Genomic DNA, 22,775 nt, shown 5'->3' with positions numbered 1-22,775 from the left:
CTAGATATCCTTTCAGGAGTAAAAGCACATCCAGTTTCATGGTCTTTTCACTGCCGTGAATATGGATAGAACGTCTCCTAGAGAGGTGTTATTATGGTATTGCGCTAGATATCCTTTCAGGAGTAAAAGCACATCCAGTTTCATGGTCTTTTCACTGCCGTGAATATTCCTAGAACGCCTCCTAGGGAAGTACTATTATGGTATTGCACTAGATATCCTTTCAGGAGTAAAAACGCATCCAGTTTCATTGTCTTTTTACTGTCGTGAATATGGCTAGAACGCCTCCTAGGAAAGTACTATTATGGTATAGCGCTAGATATCCTTTCAGGAGTAAAAGCGCATCCAGTTTCATGGTCTTTTCACTGCCGTGAATATGGATAGGATGCCTCCTAGGGAAGTACTATTATGGTATTGCAATAGATATTATTTCAGGAGTAAAAGCATCCACTTTCGTGGTCTTTTCACTGCCGTGAATATGGCTAGAACGCCTCCTAGGAAAGTGATATTATGGTATTGCGCTAGATATCCTTTCAGGAGTAAAAGCGCATCCAGTTTCATGGTCTTTTCACTGCCGTGAATATGGATAGGATGCGTCCTAGGGAAGTACTATTATGGTATTGCAATAGATATCCTTTCAGGAATAAAATCATTCAGTTTCATGGTCTTTTCACTGCCGTGAATATGGCTAGAACGTCTCCTAGAGAGGTGTTATTATGGTATTGCGCTAGATATCCTTTCAGGAGTAAAAGCACATCCAGTTTTATGGTCTTTTCACTGCCGTGAATATGACTAGAACGCCTCCTAGGAAAGTGATATTATGGTATTGGGCTAGATATCCTTACAGGAGTAAAAGCGCATCCAGTTTCATGGTCTTTTCACTGCCGTGGATATGGCTAGAACGCCTCCTAGGGAAGTACTATTATTGTATTGCACTAGATATCCTTTCAGGAGTAAAAGCATCCACTTTCGTGGTCTTTTCACTGCCGTTAATATGGCTAGAACGCCTCCTAGGGAAGTGCTATTATGGTATTGCGCCTGATATCCTTTCAGGAGTAAAAGCGCATCCAGTTTCATGGTCTTTTCACTGCCGTGAATATGGTTAGAACGCCTCCTACGGAAGTGCTATTATAGTATTGCGCCTGATATCCTTTCCGAAGTAAAAACGCATCCAGTTTCATGGTCTTTTCACTGTCGTGAATATGGCTAGAACGTCTCCTAGAGAGGTGTTATTATGGTATTGCGCTAGATATCCTTTCAGGAGTAAAAGCACATCCAGTTTTATGGTCTTTTCACTGCCATGAATATGGCTAGAATATCTCCTAGAGAGGTGCTATTATGGTATTGCGCTAGATATCCTTTCAGCAGTAAAAGCGCATCCAGTTTATGGTCTTTTCACTGCCGTGAATATTTCTACAACAACTCCTAGGGAGGGGCTACTATGGTATTGGGATATATATCCTTTCAGGAGTAAAAGCGCTTCCAGTTCCATAGTCTTTTCACTGCCGTGAATATGGCTAGAACGCCTCCTAGGGAAGTGCTATTATGGTATTGCGCTAGATATCCTTTCAGGAATAAAATCATCCAGTTTCATGGTCTTTTCACTGCCGTGAAAATGGCTAGAACGCCTCCTAGGAAAGTACTATTATGGTATTGCGCTAGATATCCTTTCAGGAGTAAAAGCACATCTAGTTTCATGGTCTTTTCACTGCCGTGAATATGGCTAGAACGCCTCCTAGGGAAGTGCTATTATAGTATTGCGCTAGATATCTTTTCAGGAGTAAAAGCACATCCAGTTTCATGGTGTTTTCACTGCCGTGAATATGGCTAGAACGCCTCCTAGGGAAGTACTATTATTGTATTGCACTAGATATCCTTTCAGGAGTAAAAGCGCATCTAATTTCATGGTCTTTTCACTGCCGTGAATATGGCTAGAACGCCTCCTGGGGAAGTGCTATTATGTTATTGCGCTAGATATTCTTTCAGGAGTAAAAGCGCGTCCATTTTCACGGTCTTTTCACTGCCGCGAATACGGCTAGAACGCCTCCTAGGGAAGTGCTATTATGGTATTTCGCCTGATATTCTTTCAGGAGTAAAAGCGCATCCAGTTTCATGGTCTTTTCACTGCCGTGAATATGGCTAGAACGCCTCCTAGGGAAGTGCTATTATAGTATTGCGCCTGATATCCTTTCAGGAGTAAAAACGCATCCAGTTTCATGGTCTTTTCACTGTCGTAAATATGGCTAGAACGCCTCCTAGGAAAGTACTATTATGGTATAGCGCTAGATATCCTTTCAGGGGTTAAAGTGCATCCAGTTTCATGGTCTTTTCACTGCCATGAATATGGCTAGAATGTCTCCTAGAGAGGTGCTATTATGGTATTGCGCTAGATATCGTTTCAGGAGTAAAAGCGCATCCAGTTTATGGTCTTTTCACTGCCGTGAATATTTCTACGACACCTCCTAGGGCGGGGCTACTATGGTATTGGGATATATATCCTTTCAGGAGTAAAAGCGCATCCAGTTCCATAGTCTTTTCACTGCCGTGAATATGGCTAGAACGCCTCCTAGGGAAGTGCTATTATGGTATTGCGCTAGATATCCTTTCAGTAGTAAAAGCGCATCCAGTTTCATGGTCTTTTCACTGCCGTGAATATGGCTAGAACGCCTCCTAGGAAAGTACTGTTATGGTATTGCGCTAGATATCCTTTCAGGAATAAAATCATTCAGTTTCATGGTCTTTTCACTGCCGTGAATATGGCTAGAACGTCTCCTAGAGAGGTGTTATTATGGTATTGCGCTAGATATCCTTTCAGGAGTAAAAGCACATCCAGTTTTATGGTCTTTTCACTGCCGTGAATATTCCTAGAACGCCTCCTAGGAAAGTGATATTATGGTATTGGGCCAGATATCCTTACAGGAGTAAAAGCGCATCCAGTTTCATGGTCTTTTCACTGCCGTGTATATGACTAGGACGCCTCCTAGGAAAGTGATATTATGGTATTGCGCTAGATATCCTTTCAGGAATAAAATCATTCAGTTTCATGGTCTTTTCACTGCCGGGAATATGGCTAGAACGTCTCCTTGAGAGGTGTTATTATGGTATTGCGCTAGATATCCTTTCAGGAGTAAAAGCACATCCAGTTTTATGGTCTTTTCACTGCCGTGAATATGGCTAGAACGCCTCCTATGGAAGTACTATTATGGTATTGCACTAGTTATCCTTTCAGGAGTAAAAGCATCCACTTTCGTGGTCTTTTCACTGCCGTGAATATGACTAGGACGCCTCCTAGGAAAGTGATATTATGGTATTGCGCTAGATATCCTTTCAGGAGTAAAAGCGCATCCAGTTTCATGGTCTTTTCACTGCCGTGAATATGGCTAGAACGCCTCCTAGGAAAGTACTATTATGGTATTGCGCTAGATATCCTTTCAGGAATAAAATCATTCAGTTTCATGGTCTTTTCACTGCCGTGAATATGGCTAGAACGTCTCCTAGAGAGGTGTTATTATGGTATTGCGCTAGATATCCTTTCAGGAGTAAAAGCACATCCAGTTTTATGGTCTTTTCACTGCCGTGAATATGACTAGAACGCCTCCTAGGAAAGTGATATTATGGTATTGCGCTAGATATCCTTACAGGAGTAAAAGCGCATCCAGTTTCATGGTCTTTTCACTGCCGTGAATATGACTAGGACGCCTCCTAGGAAAGTGATTTTATGGTATTGCGCTAGATATCCTTTCAGGAGTAAAAGCGCATCCAGTTTCATGGTCTTTTCACTGCCGTGAATATGGCTAGAACGCCTCCTAGGAAAGTACTATTATGGTATTGCGCTAGATATCCTTTCAGGAATAAAATCATCCAGTTTCATGGTCTTTTCACTGCCGTGAATTTTGCTAGAACGTCTCCTAGAGAGGTGTTATTATGGTATTGCGCTAGATATCCTTTCAGGAGTAAAAGCACATCCAGTTTCATGGTCTTTTCACTGCCGTGAATATGGATAGAACGTCTCCTAGAGAGGTGTTATTATGGTATTGCGCTAGATATCCTTTCAGGAGTAAAAGCACATCCAGTTTCATGGTCTTTTCACTGCCGTGAATATTCCTAGAACGCCTCCTAGAGAAGTACTGTTATGGTATTGCACTAGATATCCTTTCAGGAGTAAAAACGCATCCAGTTTCATTGTCTTTTCACTGTGGTGAATATGGCTAGAACGCCTCCTAGGAAAGTACTATTATGGTATAGCGCTAGATATCCTTTCAGGAGTAAAAGCGCATCCAGTTTCATGGTCTTTTCACTGCCGTGAATATGGATAGGATGCCTCCTAGGGAAGTACTATTATGGTATTGCAATAGATATCCTTTCAGGAGTAAAAGCATCCACTTTCGTGGTCTTTTCACTGCCGTGAATATGGCTAGAACGCCTCCTAGGAAAGTGATATTATGGTATTGCGCTAGATATCCTTTCAGGAGTAAAAGCGCATCCAGTTTCATGGTCTTTTCACTGTCGTGAATATGGATAGGATGCCTCCTAGGGAAGTACTATTATGGTATTGCAATAGATATCCTTTCAGGAATAAAATCATTCAGTTTCATGGTCTTTTCACTGCCGTGAATATGGCTAGAACGTCTCCTAGAGAGGTGTTATTATGGTATTGCGCTAGATATCCTTTCAGGAGTAAAAGCACATCCAGTTTTATGGTCTTTTCACTGCCGTGAATATGACTAGAACGCCTCCTAGGAAAGTGATATTATGGTATTGGGCTAGATATCCTTACAGGAGTAAAAGCGCATCCAGTTTCATGGTCTTTTCACTGCCGTGAATATGACTAGGACGCCTCCTAAGAAAGTGATATTATGGTATTGCGCTAGATATCCTTTCAGGAGTAAAAGCATCCACTTTCGTGGTCTTTTCACTGCCGTTAATATGGCTAGAACGCCTCCTAGAGAGGTGTTATTATGGTATTGCGCTAGATATCCTTTCAGGAGTAAAAGCACATCCAGTTTCATGGTCTTTTCACTGCCGTGAATATTCCTAGAACGCCTCCTAGGGAAGTGATATTATGGTATTGCGCTAGATATGCTTACAGGAGTAAAAGCGCATCCAGTTTCATGGTCTTTTCACTGCCGTGAATATGACTAGGACGCCTCCTAAGAAAGTGATATTATGGTATTGCGCTAGATATCCTTTCAGGAGTAAAAACGCATCCAGTTTCATGGTCTTTTCACTGCCGTGAATATGGTTAGAACGCCTCCTAGGAAAGTACTATTATGGTATTGCGCTAGATATCCTTTCAGGAATAAAATCATCCAGTTTCATGGTCTTTTCACTGCCGTGAATTTTGCTAGAACGTCTCCTAGAGAGGTGTTATTATGGTATTGCGCTAGATATCCTTTCAGGAGTAAAAGCACATCCAGTTTCATGGTCTTTTCACTGCCGTGAATATGGATAGAACGTCTCCTAGAGAGGTGTTATTATGGTATTGCGCTAGATATCCTTTCAGGAGTAAAAGCACATCCAGTTTCATGGTCTTTTCACTGCCGTGAATATTCCTAGAACGCCTCCTAGGGAAGTACTATTATGGTATTGCACTAGATATCCTTTCAGGAGTAAAAACGCATCCAGTTTCATTGTCTTTTCACTGTCGTGAATATGGCTAGAACGCCTCCTAGGAAAGTACTATTATGGTATAGCGCTAGATATCCTTTCAGGAGTAAAAGCACATCCAGTTTCATGGTCTTTTCACTGCCGTGAATATGGATAGGATGCCTCCTAGGGAAGTACTATTATGGTATTGCAATAGATATCCTTTCAGGAGTAAAAGCATCCACTTTCGTGGTCTTTTCACTGCCGTGAATATGGCTAGAACGCCTCCTAATAAAGTGATATTATGGTATTGCGCTAGATATCCTTTCAGGAGTAAAAGCGCATCCAGTTTCATGGTCTTTTCACTGCCGTGAATATGGATAGGATGCCTCCTAGGGAAGTACTATTATGGTATTGCAATAGATATCCTTTCAGGAATAAAATCATTCAGTTTCATGGTCTTTTCACTGCCGTGAATATGGCTAGAACGTCTCCCAGAGAGGTGTTATTATGGTATTGCGCTAGATATCCTTTCAGGAGTAAAAGCACATCCAGTTTCATGGTCTTTTCACTGCCGTGAATATGGCTAGAACGCCTCCTAGGAAAGTACTATTATGGTATTGCGCTAAATATCCTTTCAGGAATAAAATCATTCAGTTTCATGGTCTTTTCACTGCCGTGAATTTTGCTAGAACGTCTCCTAGAGAGGTGTTATTATGGTATTGCGCTAGATATCCTTTCAGGAGTAAAAGCACATCCAGTTTCATGGTCTTCTCACTGCCGTGAATATGGATAGAACGTCTCCTAGAGAGGTGTTATTATGGTATTGCGCTAGATATCCTTTCAGGAGTAAAAGCACATCCAGTTTCATGGTCTTTTCACTGCCGTGAATATTCCTAGAACGCCTCCTAGGGAAGTACTATTATGGTATTGCACTAGATATCCTTTCAGGAGTAAAAACGCATCCAGTTTCATTGTCTTTTCACTGTCGTGAATATGGCTAGAACGCCTCCTAGGAAAGTACTATTATGGTATAGCGCTAGATATCCTTTCAGGAGTAAAAGCACATCCAGTTTCATGGTCTTTTCACTGCCGTGAATATGGATAGGATGCCTCCTAGGGAAGTACTATTATGGTATTGCAATAGATATCCTTTCAGGAGTAAAAGCATCCACTTTCGTGGTCTTTTCACTGCCGTGAATATGGCTAGAACGCCTCCTAATAAAGTGATATTATGGTATTGCGCTAGATATCCTTTCAGGAGTAAAAGCGCATCCAGTTTCATGGCCTTTTCACTGCCGTGAATATGGATAGGATGCCTCCTAGGGAAGTACTATTATGGTATTGCAATAGATATCCTTTCAGGAATAAAATCATTCAGTTTCATGGTCTTTTCACTGCCGTGAATATGGCTAGAACGTCTCCCAGAGAGGTGTTATTATGGTATTGCGCTAGATATCCTTTCAGGAGTAAAAGCACATCCAGTTTCATGGTCTTTTCACTGCCGTGAATATGGCTAGAACGCCTCCTAGGAAAGTACTATTATGGTATTGCGCTAAATATCCTTTCAGGAATAAAATCATTCAGTTTCATGGTCTTTTCACTGCCGTGAATATGGCTAGAACGTCTCCTAGAGAGGTGTTATTATGGTATTGCGCTAGATATCCTTTCAGGAGTAAAAGCACATCCAGTTTTATGGTCTTTTCGCTGCCGTGAATATGACTAGAACGCCTCCTAGGAAAGTGATATTATGGTATTGTGCTAGATATCCTTACAGGAGTAAAAGCGCATCCAGTTTCATGGTCTTTTCACTGCCGTGAATATGACTAGGACGCCTCCTAGGAAAGTGATATTATGGTATTGCGCTAGATATCCTTTCAGGAGTAAAAACGCATCCAGTTTCATGGTCTTTTCACTGCCGTGAATATGGCTAGAACGCCTCCTAGGAAAGTACTATTATGGTATTGCGCTAGATATCCTTTCAGGAATAAAATCATCCAGTTTCATGGTCTTTTCACTGCCGTGAATTTTGCTAGAACGTCTCCTAGAGAGGTGTTATTATGGTATTGCGCTAGATATCCTTTCAGGAGTAAAAGCACATCCAGTTTCATGGTCTTTTCACTGCCGTGAATATGGATAGAACGTCTCCTAGAGAGGTGTTATTATGGTATTGCGCTAGATATCCTTTCAGGAGTAAAAGCACATCCAGTTTCATGGTCTTTTCACTGCCGTGAATATTCCTAGAACGCCTCCTAGGGAAGTACTATTATGGTATTGCACTAGATATCCTTTCAGGAGTAAAAACGCATCCAGTTTCATTGACTTTTCACTGTCGTGAATATGGCTAGAACGCCTCCTAGGAAAGTACTATTATGGTATAGCGCTAGATATCCTTTCAGGAGTAAAAGCGCATCCAGTTTCATGGTCTTTTCACTGCCGTGAATATGGATAGGATGCCTCCTAGGGAAGTACTATTATGGTATTGAACTAGATATCCTTTCAGGAGTAAAAGCATCCACTTTCGTGGTCTTTTCACTGCCGTGAATATGGCTAGAACGCCTCGTAGGAAAGTGATATTATGGTATTGCGCTAGATATCCTTTCAGGAGTAAAAGCGCATCCAGTTTCATGGTCTTTTCACTGCCGTGAATATGACTAGGACGCCTCCTAGGAAAGTGATATTATGGTATTGCGCTAGATATCCTTTCAGGAGTAAAAGCGCATCCAGTTGCATGGTCTTTTCACTGCCGTGAATATGGCTAGAACGCCTCCCAGGAAAGTACTATTATGGTATTGCGCTAGATATCCTTTCAGGAATAAAATCATTCAGTTTCATGGTCTTTTCACTGCCGTGAATATGGCTAGAAGGTCTCCTAGAGAGGTGTTATTATGGTATTGCGCTAGATATCCTTTCAGGAGTAAAAGCACATCCAGTTTTATGGTCTTTTCACTGCCGTGAATATGACTAGAACGCCTCCTAGGAAAGTGATATTATGGTATTGGGCTAGATATCCTTACAGGAGTAAAAGCGCATCCAGTTTCATGGTCTTTTCACTGCCGTGTATCTGACTAGGACGCCTCCTAGGAAAGTGAAATTATGGTATTGCGCTAGATATCCTTTCAGGAGTAAAAGCGCATCCAGTTTCATGGTCTTTTCACTGCCGTGAATATGGCTAGAACGTCTCCTAGAGAGGTGTTATTATGGTATTGCGCTAGATATCCTTTCAGTTGTAAAAGCACATCCAGTTTTATGGTCTTTTCACTGCCGTGAATATGGCTAGAACGCCTCCTAGGGAAGTACTATTATGGTATTGCACTAGATATCCTTTCAGGAGTAAAAGCATCTACTTTCGTGGTCTTTTCACTGCCGTGAATATGACTAGGACGCCTCCTAGGAAAGTGATATTATGGTATTGCGCTAGATATCCTTTCAGTAGTAAAAGCGCATCCAGTTTCATGGTCTTTTCACTGCCGTGAATATGGCTAGAACGCCTCCTAGGAAAGTACCATTATGGTATTGCGCTAGATATCCTTTCAGGAATAAAATCATTCAGTTTCATGGTCTTTTCACTGCCGTGAATATGGCTAGAAGGTCTCCTAGAGAGGTGTTATTATGGTATTGCGCTAGATATCCTTTCAGGAGTAAAAGCACATCCAGTTTTATGGTCTTTTCACTGCCGTGAATATGACTAGAACGCCTCCTAGGAAAGTGATATTATGGTATTGGGCTAGATATCCTTACAGGAGTAAAAGCGCATCCAGTTTCATGGTCTTTTCACTGCCGTGTATCTGACTAGGACGCCTCCTAGGAAAGTGAAATTATGGTATTGCGCTAGATATCCTTTCAGGAGTAAAAGCGCATCCAGTTTCATGGTCTTTTCACTGCCGTGAATATGGCTAGAACGCCTCCTAGGAAAGTACTATTACGGTATTGCGCTAGATATCCTTTCAGCAATAAAATCATCCAGTTTCATGGTCTTTTCACTGCCGTGAATATGGCTAGAACGTCTCCTAGAGAGGTGTTATTATGGTATTGCGCTAGATATTCTTTGAGGAGTAAAAGCACATCCAGTTTCATGGTGTTTTCACTGCCGTGAATATGGATAGAACGTCTCCTAGTGAAGTACTATTATGGTATTGCACTAGATATCCTTTCAGGAGTAAAAACGCATCCAGTTTCATTGTCTTTTCACTGTCTTGAATATGGCTAGAACGCCTCCTAGGAAAGTACTATTATGGTATTGCGCTAGATATCCTTTCAGGAGTAAAAGCGCATCCAGTTTCATGGTCTTTTCACTGCCGTGAATATGGCTAGAACGCCTCCTAGGAAAGTACTATTACGGTATTGCGCTAGATATCCTTTCAGGAATAAAATCATCCAGTTTCATGGTCTTTTCACTGCCGTGAATATGGCTAGAACGTCTCCTAGAGAGGTGTTATTATGGTATTGCGCTAGATATCCTTTCAGGAGTAAAAGCACATCCAGTTTCATGGTCTTTTCACTGCCGTGAATATGGATAGAACGTCTCCTAGAGAGGTGTTGTTATGGTATTGCGCTAGATATCCTTTCAGGAGTAAAAGCACATCCAGTTTCATGGACTTTTCATTGCCGTGAATATTCCTAGAACGCCTCCTAGGGAAGTACTATTATGGTATTGCACTAGATATCCTTTCAGGAGTAAAAACGCATCCAGTTTCATTGTCTTTTCACTGTCGTGAATATGGCTAGAACGCCTCCTAGGAAAGTACTATTATGGTATAGCGCTAGATATCCTTTCAGGAGTAAAAGCGCATCCAGTTTCATGGTCTTTTCACTGCCGTGAATATGGATAGGATGCCTCCTAGGGAAGTACTATTATGGTATTGCAATAGATATCCTTTCAGGAGTTATTATGGTATTGCGCTAGATATCCTTTCAGGAATAAAATCATTCAGTTTCATGGTCTTTTCACTGCCGTGAATATGGCTAGAACGTCTCCTAGAGAGGTGTTATTATGGTATTGCGCTAGATATCCTTTCAGGAGTAAAAGCACATCCAGTTTTATGGTCTTTTCACTGCCGTGAATATGACTGGAGCGCCTCCTAGGAAAGTGATATTATGGTATTGCGCTAGATATACTTACAGGAGTAAAAGCGCATCCAGTTTCATGGTCTTTTCACTGCCGTGAATATGACTAGGACGCCTCCTAGGAAAGTGATATTATGGTATTGCGCTAGATATCCTTTCAGGAGTAAAAGCGCATCCAGTTTCATGGTCTTTTCACTGCCGTGAATATGGCTAGAACGCCTCCTATTAAAGTACTATTATGGTATTGCGCTAGATATCCTTTCAGGAATAAAATCATCCAGTTTCATGGTCTTTTCACTGCCGTGAATTTTGCTAGAACGTCTCCTAGAGAGGTGTTATTATGGTATTGCGCTAGATATCCTTTCAGGAGTAAAAGCACATCCAGTTTCATGGTCTTTTCACTGCCGTGAATATTCCTAGAACGCCTTTTAGGGAAGTACTATTATGGTATTGCACTAGATATCATTTCAGGAGTAAAAACGCATCCAGTTTCATTGTCTTTTCACTGTCGTGAATATGGCTAGAACGCCTCCTAGGAAAGTACTATTATGGTATAGCGCTAGATATCCTTTCAGGAGTAAAAGCGCATCCAGTTTCATGGTCTTTTCACTGCCGTGAATATGGATAGGATGCCTCCTAGGGAAGTACTATTATGGTATTGCAATAGATATCCTTTCAGGAGTAAAAGCATCCACTTTCGTGGTCTTTTCACTGCCGTGAATATGGCTAGAACGCCTCCTAGGAAAGTGATATTATGGTATTGCGCTAGATATCCTTTCAGGAGTAAAAGCGCATCCAGTTTCATGGTCTTTTCACTGTCGTGAATATGGATAGGATGCCTCCTAGGGAAGTACTATTATGGTATTGCAATAGATATCCTTTCAGGAATAAAATCATTCAGTTTCATGGTCTTTTCACTGCCGTGAATATGGCTAGAACGTCTCCTAGAGAGGTGTTATTATGGTATTGCGCTAGATATCCTTTCAGGAGTAAAAGCACATCCAGTTTTATGGTCTTTTCACTGCCGTGAATATGACTAGAACGCCTCCTAGGAAAGTGATATTATGGTATTGGGCTAGATATCCTTACAGGAGTAAAAGCGCATCCAGTTTCATGGTCTTTTCACTGCCGTGAATATGACTAGGACGCCTCCTAGGAAAGTGATATTATGGTATTGCGCTAGATATCCTTTCAGGAGTAAAAGCATCCACTTTCGTGGTCTTTTCACTGCCGTTAATATGGCTAGAACGCCTCCTAGGGAAGTGCTATTATGGTATTGCGCCTGATATCCTTTCAGGAGTAAAAGCGCATCCAGTTTCATGGTCTTTTCACTGCCGTGAATATGGTTAGAACGCCTCCTACGGAAGTGCTATTATAGTATTGCGCCTGATATCCTTTCCGAAGTAAAAACGCATCCAGTTTCATGGTCTTTTCACTGTCGTGAATATGGCTAGAACGTCTCCTAGAGAGGTGTTATTATGGTATTGCGCTAGATATCCTTTCAGGAGTAAAAGCACATCCAGTTTTATGGTCTTTTCACTGCCATGAATATGGCTAGAATATCTCCTAGAGAGGTGCTATTATGGTATTGCGCTAGATATCCTTTCAGCAGTAAAAGCGCATCCAGTTTATGGTCTTTTCACTGCCGTGAATATTTCTACAACACCTCCTAGGGAGGGGCTACTATGGTATTGGGATATATATCCTTTCAGGAGTAAAAGCGCTTCCAGTTCCATAGTCTTTTCACTGCGGTGAATATGGCTAGAACGCCTCCTAGGGAAGTGCTATTATGGTATTGCGCTAGATATCCTTTCAGGAATAAAATCATCCAGTTTCATGGTCTTTTCACTGCCGTGAAAATGGCTAGAACGCCTCCTAGGAAAGTACTATTATGGTATTGCGCTAGATATCCTTTCAGGAGTAAAAGCACATCTAGTTTCATGGTCTTTTCACTGCCGTGAATATGGCTAGAACGCCTCCTAGGGAAGTGCTATTATAATATTGCGCTAGATATCTTTTCAGGAGTAAAAGCACATCCAGTTTCATGGTGTTTTCACTGCCGTGAATATGGCTAGAACGCCTCCTAGGGAAGTACTATTATTGTATTGCACTAGATATCCTTTCAGGAGTAAAAGCGCATCTAGTTTCATGGTCTTTTCACTGCCGTGAATATGGCTAGAACGCCTCCTGGGGAAGTGCTATTATGTTATTGCGCTAGATATTCTTTCAGGAGTAAAAGCGCGTCCAGTTTCACGGTCTTTTCACTGCCGCGAATACGGCTAGAACGCCTCCTAGGGAAGTGCTATTATGGTATTGCGCCTGATATTCTTTCAGGAGTAAAAGCGCATCCAGTTTCATGGTCTTTTCACTGCCGTGAATATGGCTAGAACGCCTCCTAGGGAAGTGCTATTATAGTATTGCGCCTGATATCCTTTCAGGAGTAAAAACGCATCCAGTTTCATGGTCTTTTCACTGTCGTGAATATGGCTAGAACGCCTCCTAGGAAGTACTATTATGGTATAGCGCTAGATATCCTTTCAGGGGTTAAAGTGCATCCAGTTTCATGGTCTTTTCACTGCCATGAATATGGCTAGAATGTCTCCTAGAGAGGTGCTATTATGGTATTGCGCTAGATATCGTTTCAGGAGTAAAAGCGCATCCAGTTTATGGTCTTTTCACTGCCGTGAATATTTCTACGACACCTCCTAGGGCGGGGCTACTATGGTATTGGGATATATATCCTTTCAGGAGTAAAAGCGCATCCAGTTCCATAGTCTTTTCACTGCCGTGAATATGGCTAGAACGCCTCCTAGGGAAGTGCTATTATGGTATTGCGCTAGATATCCTTTCAGGAGTAAAAGCGTATCCAGTTTCATGGTCTTTTCACTGCCGTGAATATGGCTAGAACGCTTCCTAGGGAGGTGCTACTATGGTATTGCGCTAGATATCCTTTCAGGAGCAAAAGTGCATCCAGTTTAATGGTGTTTTGACTGCCGTGAATATGGTTGGAACGCCTCCTAGGGAGGTGCTACTATGGTGTTGCGCTAGATACCCCCACAGGTGTAAAAGCGTATGCAGTTCAGTGGTCTTTTCACTGATCTGATCATATAGGCTGTACTAGTCAGTGATTGCCAAACCGTCGATAGGGAGCTACTAATAGCTCTCGGGGACATTTTCTGTAGATCGCGTTAACACTCCGGTTGGCTAAACTTTATTTCTCCACTGAGCTGACGCTAACGACAGTGTGCTCTCACGACAACAACTGCTTGTTTCTCACATGGTCAGTCATACCATTGCCAGCCATATCTCATATTTGATTGAATACGCGTGGGATTGTGCAAGTTATGTTTTCTCGTGGGTATATTAGACATTTTCTAACTTTGACAGTGTGATTTCATATTTACTAGAAGTGTAACTTTATAGTCAATAAACAAATGTAAGAGTTTTAAAAATAAATTGGCGGCTCACAGTAGGACTTAAGAACGGTACTGTAGCTCAGAAGCTTCATAAGTTTGGCGACTACTGCGCTACATATTGTCCCAGGTGTAAAAGCTATTATTTTGAAGTGCCTTTTGATTGTTGGAAACAGCCAAAAGTCGCACGAAGCTAAGGGCCCCATTCCGTAATGGTTTGCGTCCATGTAGATAAAGGAATACACCCAGAGAGTAGTCCTTTGTAGCTTGTACGCCCTTCCTTTACGTTCCCATGATGCGAAAACAAAGAAGGTCTAATACTTCTAGACAGGTATCGCATCTATTAATCTCTTATTCACGGTCACCTCCAGATATTGCAATTAAAAAAAATTAAGTCGAGATTTTAATGGATTTATACATTTCCTAGACTTTACGTTTGGATGTAATTTACTTTTCATCCGTCTAGACCTTTACGTGCACTGCACTGTTAAAGTGTTATTTCAACACCAAGAGCATCGTCTTCCTATGATATCGGAAATATCTTGTAACTAACAGTAAGTATTCGGATTAGGTGTTGTTTTCTGCTTCAAGCAAAGCTTTACGTGGTATATTTGACATTTTCGATATTATTTATTATAGGAATAAATAGAGTTAAACCTTTTCGTACGACGATACATTTTTGCCTTATAAAATGTTCCACTCAATGTACAAGATTTTTGTGTAACAACGTATGGAATGAACAAAGTATAATCTTTCTTGTAAACCTGCACGCAAATGATTTTGTGAGCGTATAAATTTTCTGACTTTGTATGAATAGAAGTCCTGCGATCTGTTGTTCTTACGTGCATTAGGAACAAAGGAAATTGCAAATACGCTATTAAGCATGTAGGTATATAGTACATAATATTTCTATTACATGTAGTGTTCATACTTATTTTTTCTATAAAACTTTGAGAAGAAAAAACAGATGTGCATTACTCTGCTAAAGTAATGTGAAAATGCTAAATCTGTTTTCCAATCTTCGCAAAAATTCTAATCATCTCAAAGCTTAAGCTCTTCATACTTTAATACTCTATTTACATGTATTTATAATGGACCAAAAAATAAATAAAAATAGTTGAAACATTTGTTTGTGATATTATTTATTATAGGAACATTACATTAAAGAAGTTAAACCTTTTTCTACTAGAATATATTTTTGCGTTATAAAATATTTGACTCAAGACACAACATCCTTCTGTAACACCATTAAATATTTATAAACCCACATCATTGAAACGAGAAGAAATCCTGAAAATACAAATTAAAGTTTCAAAGAATTAGCTCCTAAATTCCAAATACTGAATTAAAGCATTAGAGTTCAGGTTGAATGCATCTTTGGGACAGTAAATTCACACCATAAACCACGCTATGTATATTCTTTTATTATAATTACCGGTTCATATTGAAACCGGTAATTATAATAAATTTCTACCACTTCCGGTTTCAGTAGAGGGTTAAAGCCGGAAATGGCATGTATTCATTCTAGGAGTACTCAATCCATATTAGGACACTGTTTCTCATTATGTGTTACTATTCTTCCCATGTAGCGATAAATATTGAAACTGGAAATGTTGGGTTTCTACCAGTTCTAGTTCTAATTAAAATAACGACAGACAATAATATATATCGAATATATTATTAGCTGTATTACTAGTCTTATGCTTAATTGTATTTTTAACGACAATGTGACTTTAATAGCTATCTACTTTAGCCTCTATTTGGTTTCGTTGATTGAAGGAAATTTCGCTAAGGGAAATTTGGTAACAAGATTTGGAAATTTGATAAAATTTTAACAAATAGATAAAAAAAAGTGAAATTTTAGTGTAAAATGCTGAAATTCAGAGAAACAGCCGGATTGAGTTATAGATTGAATTTCGTGGTTTTGTTTGCCTTCTGTTTTTTATTAAGAACAGTTGATAAACCTCAATTCTTTTTAATGTGAAATGAAATCTTTGAGTTTAACGTCCCTTGATTATGGCTCTTTAGGCTAAGAAAGATGATAATTAAAGCAAGTGAATGATGATGGCAGAATTGGTGAAATGAAAAAGTGGGAGGAAAAGGGAAAACCCCGAAAAAGCCACGGACACGATGTTGTCCACTACAAACTTATTTAGTCCGAGATCGAAGCAGGAACCCCAGGCAACCTAGCCTCCTTCAATTCTCTTCAGTTTTCTTCAAATTCTTCCTTTTTTTCTGGTCCTATGAAATGCCTCCGCAAATAGTTTGAGGAAAGGGACATATCAGAAGGCTAATTAAGGCTATAAGGCAGTCCTCGGCTCAAATTCAAATCTCTTTAAATCAGGATTCCACCATACTATTGCCTTACGAGCAGAAATATCATCATTAACAAAATAATGAAAATTTAACAAGAAAAGAATCTTTTGTACGGTCGCTAAGAAATATGTCAGAAAGTCTAGGAACACTCTATGTTGAAAGAAATTTTTTCTGGAGTTCGCATGGACAACATTTACACCAGCTTCTCAGAAAAATACACTCCTGATCCTGCATTTGGTTAGATTGGCGAGATCGTCTAGCGTTGTCCTATTATTTTCGTCATATTGAGTTCAATAATTACTAAAAACACAAAGCCGGTGAAAAATGCCGCTATGCAAGCGTAAAGTTTATATCCAATCAAGCAAACAAATTCAGTACGGTAGATCACTGTGATATCCTAGAAACCATAATATCAGTAACTAATGCAGGAAATGACATTCTTTCATTTGGTGAATGAACGAAGTCCTTGATAACTTAACCTATTATCAAATAAAATATATGGTGTTGTGCTAGGGTGTTGGCGTTTGAAAGATCGGGGTCGATTAACGAAAGCGGTAATGTCAGAAATTGGGCCCTGGCCCCGAAGCCCCAAAAATGAGGTTCCAAAATGTTGGGCTTGATTCCACTCTATTTCTCGTTTAAACATGGAGTTGTTTTATGCAGATGGTGACATTGGAAAGATCTGGTTTCCCTCAGCACAGTGGTGGTCAGGAACCGGGCCCCCACCATGAGGTCCCGGGTCCCGATGTTTTTTGCATGAGCCTCTTCTATACGCCAATTAAACATCAATTGTTGTAAAAGAAATGAAATCTTTAAGTTCTACGTACCACGGTTATGCCGGTTAGGCTAAAGGAGACAGTGATAATGAGAGATGAGTGAAATGGTGGAATGAAGAAAGTGAGAGGAAACGGGAGAACCCCGAGTAAACTCACGAGCACGGCGTTTGTCCACCACAAAGTCCACACGGCGCCGGCTGGGATCGAGCCAGGGACCCCAAGCACCGAAGGTGAACGCTCTACCACTGAGCCTTCGCGCCCCACAACATGAAATGTTATAGGCGTTGGAAAGGTTCAGGTCGTCTGTCAGAGGTAATGTCAGAAATCGGGCCCTGGATTCAAGGTCCCGAAAGTGAGGTCCCGAAATATTGCTTTCCGGTGTCGCACAATCGGCAATTAAACAATGTGTTTTTGGACGCAGGTGGTTTCGTTGGAAAGGTCTTGGCCCCTTGAGCAGTGCGGTGATGTCAGAAATCAGGTCCGGGTCCCGAAGTTTGTGTTGTGTTGTAAACCTTTGCAATGGCTCTATCTCAATACTTGATTGCGAGAGATAAAATCATCAATTCAGCTATTAATATGGTTTTATCTTGCACAATCAGGTATTGAGATCAAATTACACAAAAAGTTTAAGACACAAATAAAACAAATGAGGGCCCGGAGCCAATTTCTCATCAATGTTGTGTTCAAGGCACAAAGACTTCCAACGCCACCACTTTTATCCTACAACTCCATGTTTAATAGGCAAATAAAAGGAACCCGAGCCAAAGACTTCGGGACCCCATTTCTGAGGCTTCAGGGCTCGATCCCCGATTTGTGACATCACCGCAGTGCTCAGAAGATCCAGACCTTTCCTACTTTACCATTCTCGTCCAACAACTCCACGTTTAATAGGCAAATAGAATGGATCCGAATCTAAAATTTCAGTAGCCCACTTCTGAAGCTTTGAGACCAGGGTCCGATTTCTGATGTTAGACTGTACTCAGATGTCTAGGACCTTTTCAATGCCACCACCCGTGTCTAACAACTCCATGTTTAAATTAGGAATAGAAGGGACCTGGGCTCAAAACTTCTAGATCCCATTTCTGAGGCTTCGAGGCCAGGGTCCGATTTCTGACGTCTCAACTGTGTTCAAGGGACCAAAATCTTTCCAAACGCTACTACCCTCGTCCAACAACTCCATGTTTAACAGGCAAATACAATGGACCCGAATCCAAAATTTCTGAAGCTCATTTCTTGGGCTTTGGGTTCCATTTCTGACATCACCAATGTGCTAATGAAATCCAAACCTTTCCATCGGCACCACCCGCGTCCAAGAATCCTACGGTTTTTAGTCGAATACCATGAACGTGAGCCCAAAATTTCAGGACCCTATCTTTATGGATTCGGGGTCCGAATTAGATCTCTGATATCACCACTATGCTCAATGGACCAAGGCCTTTCCAATGCTACTAACTCCGTCAAACGACTTCATGTTTAATAGATGGATAGAAGGGACCCAAGGCAAAAGCTTCTGGGCCCCATTTTTGGGGCCTTGAGTGTCTGATTCCATTTTTGACATAACCGATGTGCTAAGGGGACAAAGATCTTTCCAACGCCGTCACCCGCGTCCAAGAACTCCATTTTAGTAGTCGAATAGAAGAAACGCATGCCCAAAACCTGGCCATTTCTGGGGCCTGGGCTCGATTTCCGACATTACTGCTATGCTAAGGGAAACCGGACATTTCCAACGCCACCACCCGTGTCCATCAACTAAATGTCTAACACGGTTTCCCTGGCGTAGGAGAATTGGCTGCATGTTCTTTCCATAACTGTTTTGCAAACGGATTTGTATACAACCAACAGTAGTTTTGTCAAGTTAAACAAAAAGTACAAAATAAGCATCTTGAAAGCAGCTCGTATTTGTAAAATTATACATAATGATCGCTTTTGGCTGTTGCAATGGTCTTTCCAAGAAGCTTGATAAAAATTTAGCAAAACAACAAAAGCTGTTTCTCTTACATGTAAAAAAAATAAAAAAAGTAAGGTGAGTGTAGAGGGGCGCCGAATTTTACTTCGCCCCGGGCACCGAAATCTCTCTACGGCTATGGACTTGAGATGTTTTGCAATTTAGGTTTTCAATTCTTATGTGTAATTTTCGATCAAAGAAATCAAGAAAAGCTGCTCGAACAAATTGTCTATTTATTTATATACTAGTACTTTGTAAATAGAGGATACATGCCATTCGTCATATTTACAGTGTTAATTAGGTAGATGATATCTACTGTTGTTAGTTTTCTTACTGCGACCCCAATACTCCTAACAGTGGCACAGATATTACTAAGGGTCTAGTAAATAATTAACATAACAAATCAAACCACTTTCAATTTTATTCCTTGTTCCCGAAAAGTTTGGTTGTAACTTCACTCCACCATTACCAATCATCGTCTTCATATAGTACTGCAACGCATCATCATACGAAGTACACTGAAGTGACATTATTGACTATTTCTGTCATATCATCAGTAAGAGAACAATATTTAGTATTTTTTAAAATTATATATGTATTGATACTTGCCTTCAATAAACAACGTTATAATCATAGCCTTCCAGTCTTCTTTCGTTTCAATCATTTTGGTGACACCCATTCCAATGAATATGAGACTGAACCCAAGGCATTCAACAGAAAATACACCGGTCACCAACAGCCACGGGACAACCAGAATTTTGCTTTCCTACAACAAGAGTCAACATGAAGTTCTTTTTTTAACGTTCATTAAATTTGATTATAGACTTTCCACTATATCTGGATAACATTTGTCCAGAAATTAGATGATAAAAAAAATAAGTTATTAATGAGGCTCTCATGCTAAATGGTTAGTATTCTCACTTTTGGCATAGGAGAGATGGGGTTAATTTGATTTCCAGTAGTGTATGCAGTTTGAGTTCTCTGTAAACCTTCCTAATATAGCTATGTCTAGTTCTCTTCTGCTCCAAAGGAACGTCAAATTTCAAACGAAGAATTTATTAAGCCATTATCAATAACAAAATTTATTCAAGTGGAGAGATTTATTCAAATTCGCGAGCCTGGCTCTGGGAATTAGCCGGTCTCGAATTCAACAATCAAGCGCATATCGACTGAACTCCGGCCTTAATGAAGTTAGTGGACTCGAGTATTGTCCTTGATTGAACATGATGACGAATTTTTGGAAAAGGTTTTTGGTTATCCTTGTGTCTTTAGAACACTGGATTCAACTAGTTTTTAAGTTGTTTCTTAGAGTTGTCCCGTAAGCTAGTAAGAATTATTAGTCCTACAAAATTTGGTGGTAAAAATTGTAGGTAGATTTAAATTTAAACGAGTTATCATGTTCCCCTTGTAACGTGGGTTCCTGTCACCACGGCATGGCGCGTCCTCAGGTTGCGGATCGAGGAGAAGGCCTCTAGATATAGAGGTTAGCTGCGAATATACTGAATAAGCAGTCGCGGACAGCCGACTAGGAGTGGTCCTCCAGCTTGGGGGTTTGGGTAAGGCTAACAACCTCATCCTGTAAAAAAAATCACTTGCTCAGAAATATTCACAAAAGCCTCGGACAGGGACTGATAACTTGGCACGACCTCAGCAAAATAAAATGGACATGAGATTTGGAACACGGAATATTAGAAGTCTTTATAGGGCAGGCGCGTTAAAATCCGTAACGAGTGAGTTAGAGAAATACAGGATGGACCTAGTAGGAGTTCAGAAAGTTAGGTGGGAAGGAAATGGATCTGTGAATTCCGGAAATTTTACGTTCTTTTACGGGGAAGGAAATAAAAATCACCAGTTAGGAACAGGGTTTTTCGTCCACAAACGAACATTACCAGTAATTAAACGGGTTGAATTTGTTACTGACAGACTTTCTTTTATTACTCTTAAGGGACGGTGGTGTGATATTATTGTTTTAAATGTACATGCCCCAACTGAAGATAAGGAAGACGATATAAAAGACGGTTTTTACGAAGAAGTGGAACGGATATTTGACCAACTCCCGCGATACCATATGGAACTTCTATTGTGGGATTTCAATGCGAAGATAGGACGAGAGGATATTTTCAAACCGATTATAGGGAACGAAAGTCTGCATAAGGAAAGTAATGACAACGGTGTTAGACTCGTGAACTTTGTAATATCCAAAAATCTAATCGTGAAGAGTACACAATTCCCACATCGCGACGTTCATAAATACACTTGGACATCACCAGACGGAAAAACACGATCAAATTGATCACGTTTTAGTAGATAGGAGAAGGCAATTTAGCATAATTGATGTCCGGTCGTTTAGAGGGGCTGATTGTGACACTGATCATTACCTGGTAGCAGTGATAATACGAGAGAGGTTATCGTTGAATAAAGGTTCGAAAACGGAGGTATTCAATTTAAAGAAATTAAAAGAGAGCCAGGTAAGAGAGAAATACCAGATAATAGATTCTCGGTTTAGAAGATTCGGAGTGCCCTATTCTTGAAGATACCTGGATTGAAATTAGAGATAGCATTAACATTTCAGCAAAAGAAAAATCGGCACACGCGGAAATACGTAAGAACAAACCATGGTTCGACCAGGAATGCATTAAACTAGCACAGAAGAGAAAACAGGCAAAATTACGCTGGCTACAAAATCCGAATGAAATAACTACACAAAATTTCGCAGATACCAGGCGGGAAACTTCCAAAACTTTTAGAACAAAGAAACGCGATTTGTTTTAAGCTAAAATTAAGGAACTTGAAGAGAACAGTAAAAATAAAAACATCCGGGACATGTATAAGGGGATCAGCGAATTTAAGAAAGGCTATCAACCTCGTGCTAATATATTAAAGAAATCTGACGGTACATTTCTCACTGATACGGATAGCATCTTAAATATGGAAAGATTTTTTTGACGATTTGCTTAACAAGCAACCAAAAACTAGTGTGCGTGGAGAAAAGGAGAAACACACCGCAGAACCGTATATTCCAGAACCTAACTGAATAGAAGTAGAAACCGCTATAAATAAATTAAAGAAACACAAATCTCCGGGTGTGGATGAAATTCCGGCCAAGTTAATTTTAGCTGGAGGCGAAAAATTGTGGAACAAGATACACAAACTCATCCTCCTTATCTGGAACAAGGAAAAATTGCCACAAAAGTGGAAAGAATCAATCATTGTTCCAATTCACAAGAAAGGCGACAAAACTGACTGTCATAATTATCGAGGCATTTCTCTTTTGTCAACATTCTATAAAATCCTTTCAAATATTCTATTATCAAGATTGACCTCATACGCAGATGAAATTATTGGAGATTATCAGTGCGGATTTAGACGAAATCGATCAACTATCGACCAAATATTTACCATTCGCCAAATACTCGAAAAAAAGTGGCAATACAGTAGCCCGGTACATCAACGATTTATTGATTTTAGAAAGGCGTACGACTCGATTAGGAGAGAAGCATTATACAACGTTGTGACAAAACTTGGAATACCGAAAAAGCTAATTAGATTAATTAAGATATGTTTAAATGAATCCCAAAGTAAAGTCCGGGTAGGAAAATTGCCCACGAGCTTTCACGTCGAAAATGGCCTGAAACAAGGAAATGCGTTGTTGCCATTATTATTTAACTTCGTTCT

General features: G+C 40.3%; 1 protein-coding gene across 1 annotated transcript in view; it reads right to left on the bottom strand.

Annotated features, from left to right (window-relative positions):
• Nucleotides 1-15,194: 15,194 nt before the first annotated feature.
• Nucleotides 15,195-22,775, bottom strand: part of LOC145669258 (uncharacterized) — a 58,305-nt gene continuing 50,724 nt past the window's right edge. The window contains exons 5-6 of the mRNA XM_081737578.1: nucleotides 19,710-19,866; nucleotides 15,195-15,353 (exon numbers count right to left, since the gene is read on the bottom strand). Coding sequence (XP_081593704.1) covers nucleotides 15,283-15,353; nucleotides 19,710-19,866 — 228 coding nt within the window. The 3' untranslated portion in view covers nucleotides 15,195-15,282. The remainder of the gene's footprint in view (nucleotides 15,354-19,709; nucleotides 19,867-22,775) is intronic.

The sequence above is a fragment of the Thermobia domestica genome, chromosome 13, assembly GCF_964235325.1.
Source record: "Thermobia domestica chromosome 13, izTheDome1.hap1.1, whole genome shotgun sequence".
Lineage (NCBI taxonomy): Eukaryota > Metazoa > Arthropoda > Insecta > Zygentoma > Lepismatidae > Thermobia > Thermobia domestica.
The sequence above is the reverse complement of the archived record's forward strand: the minus strand, read 5'-3'. Positions and strand labels throughout refer to the sequence as shown.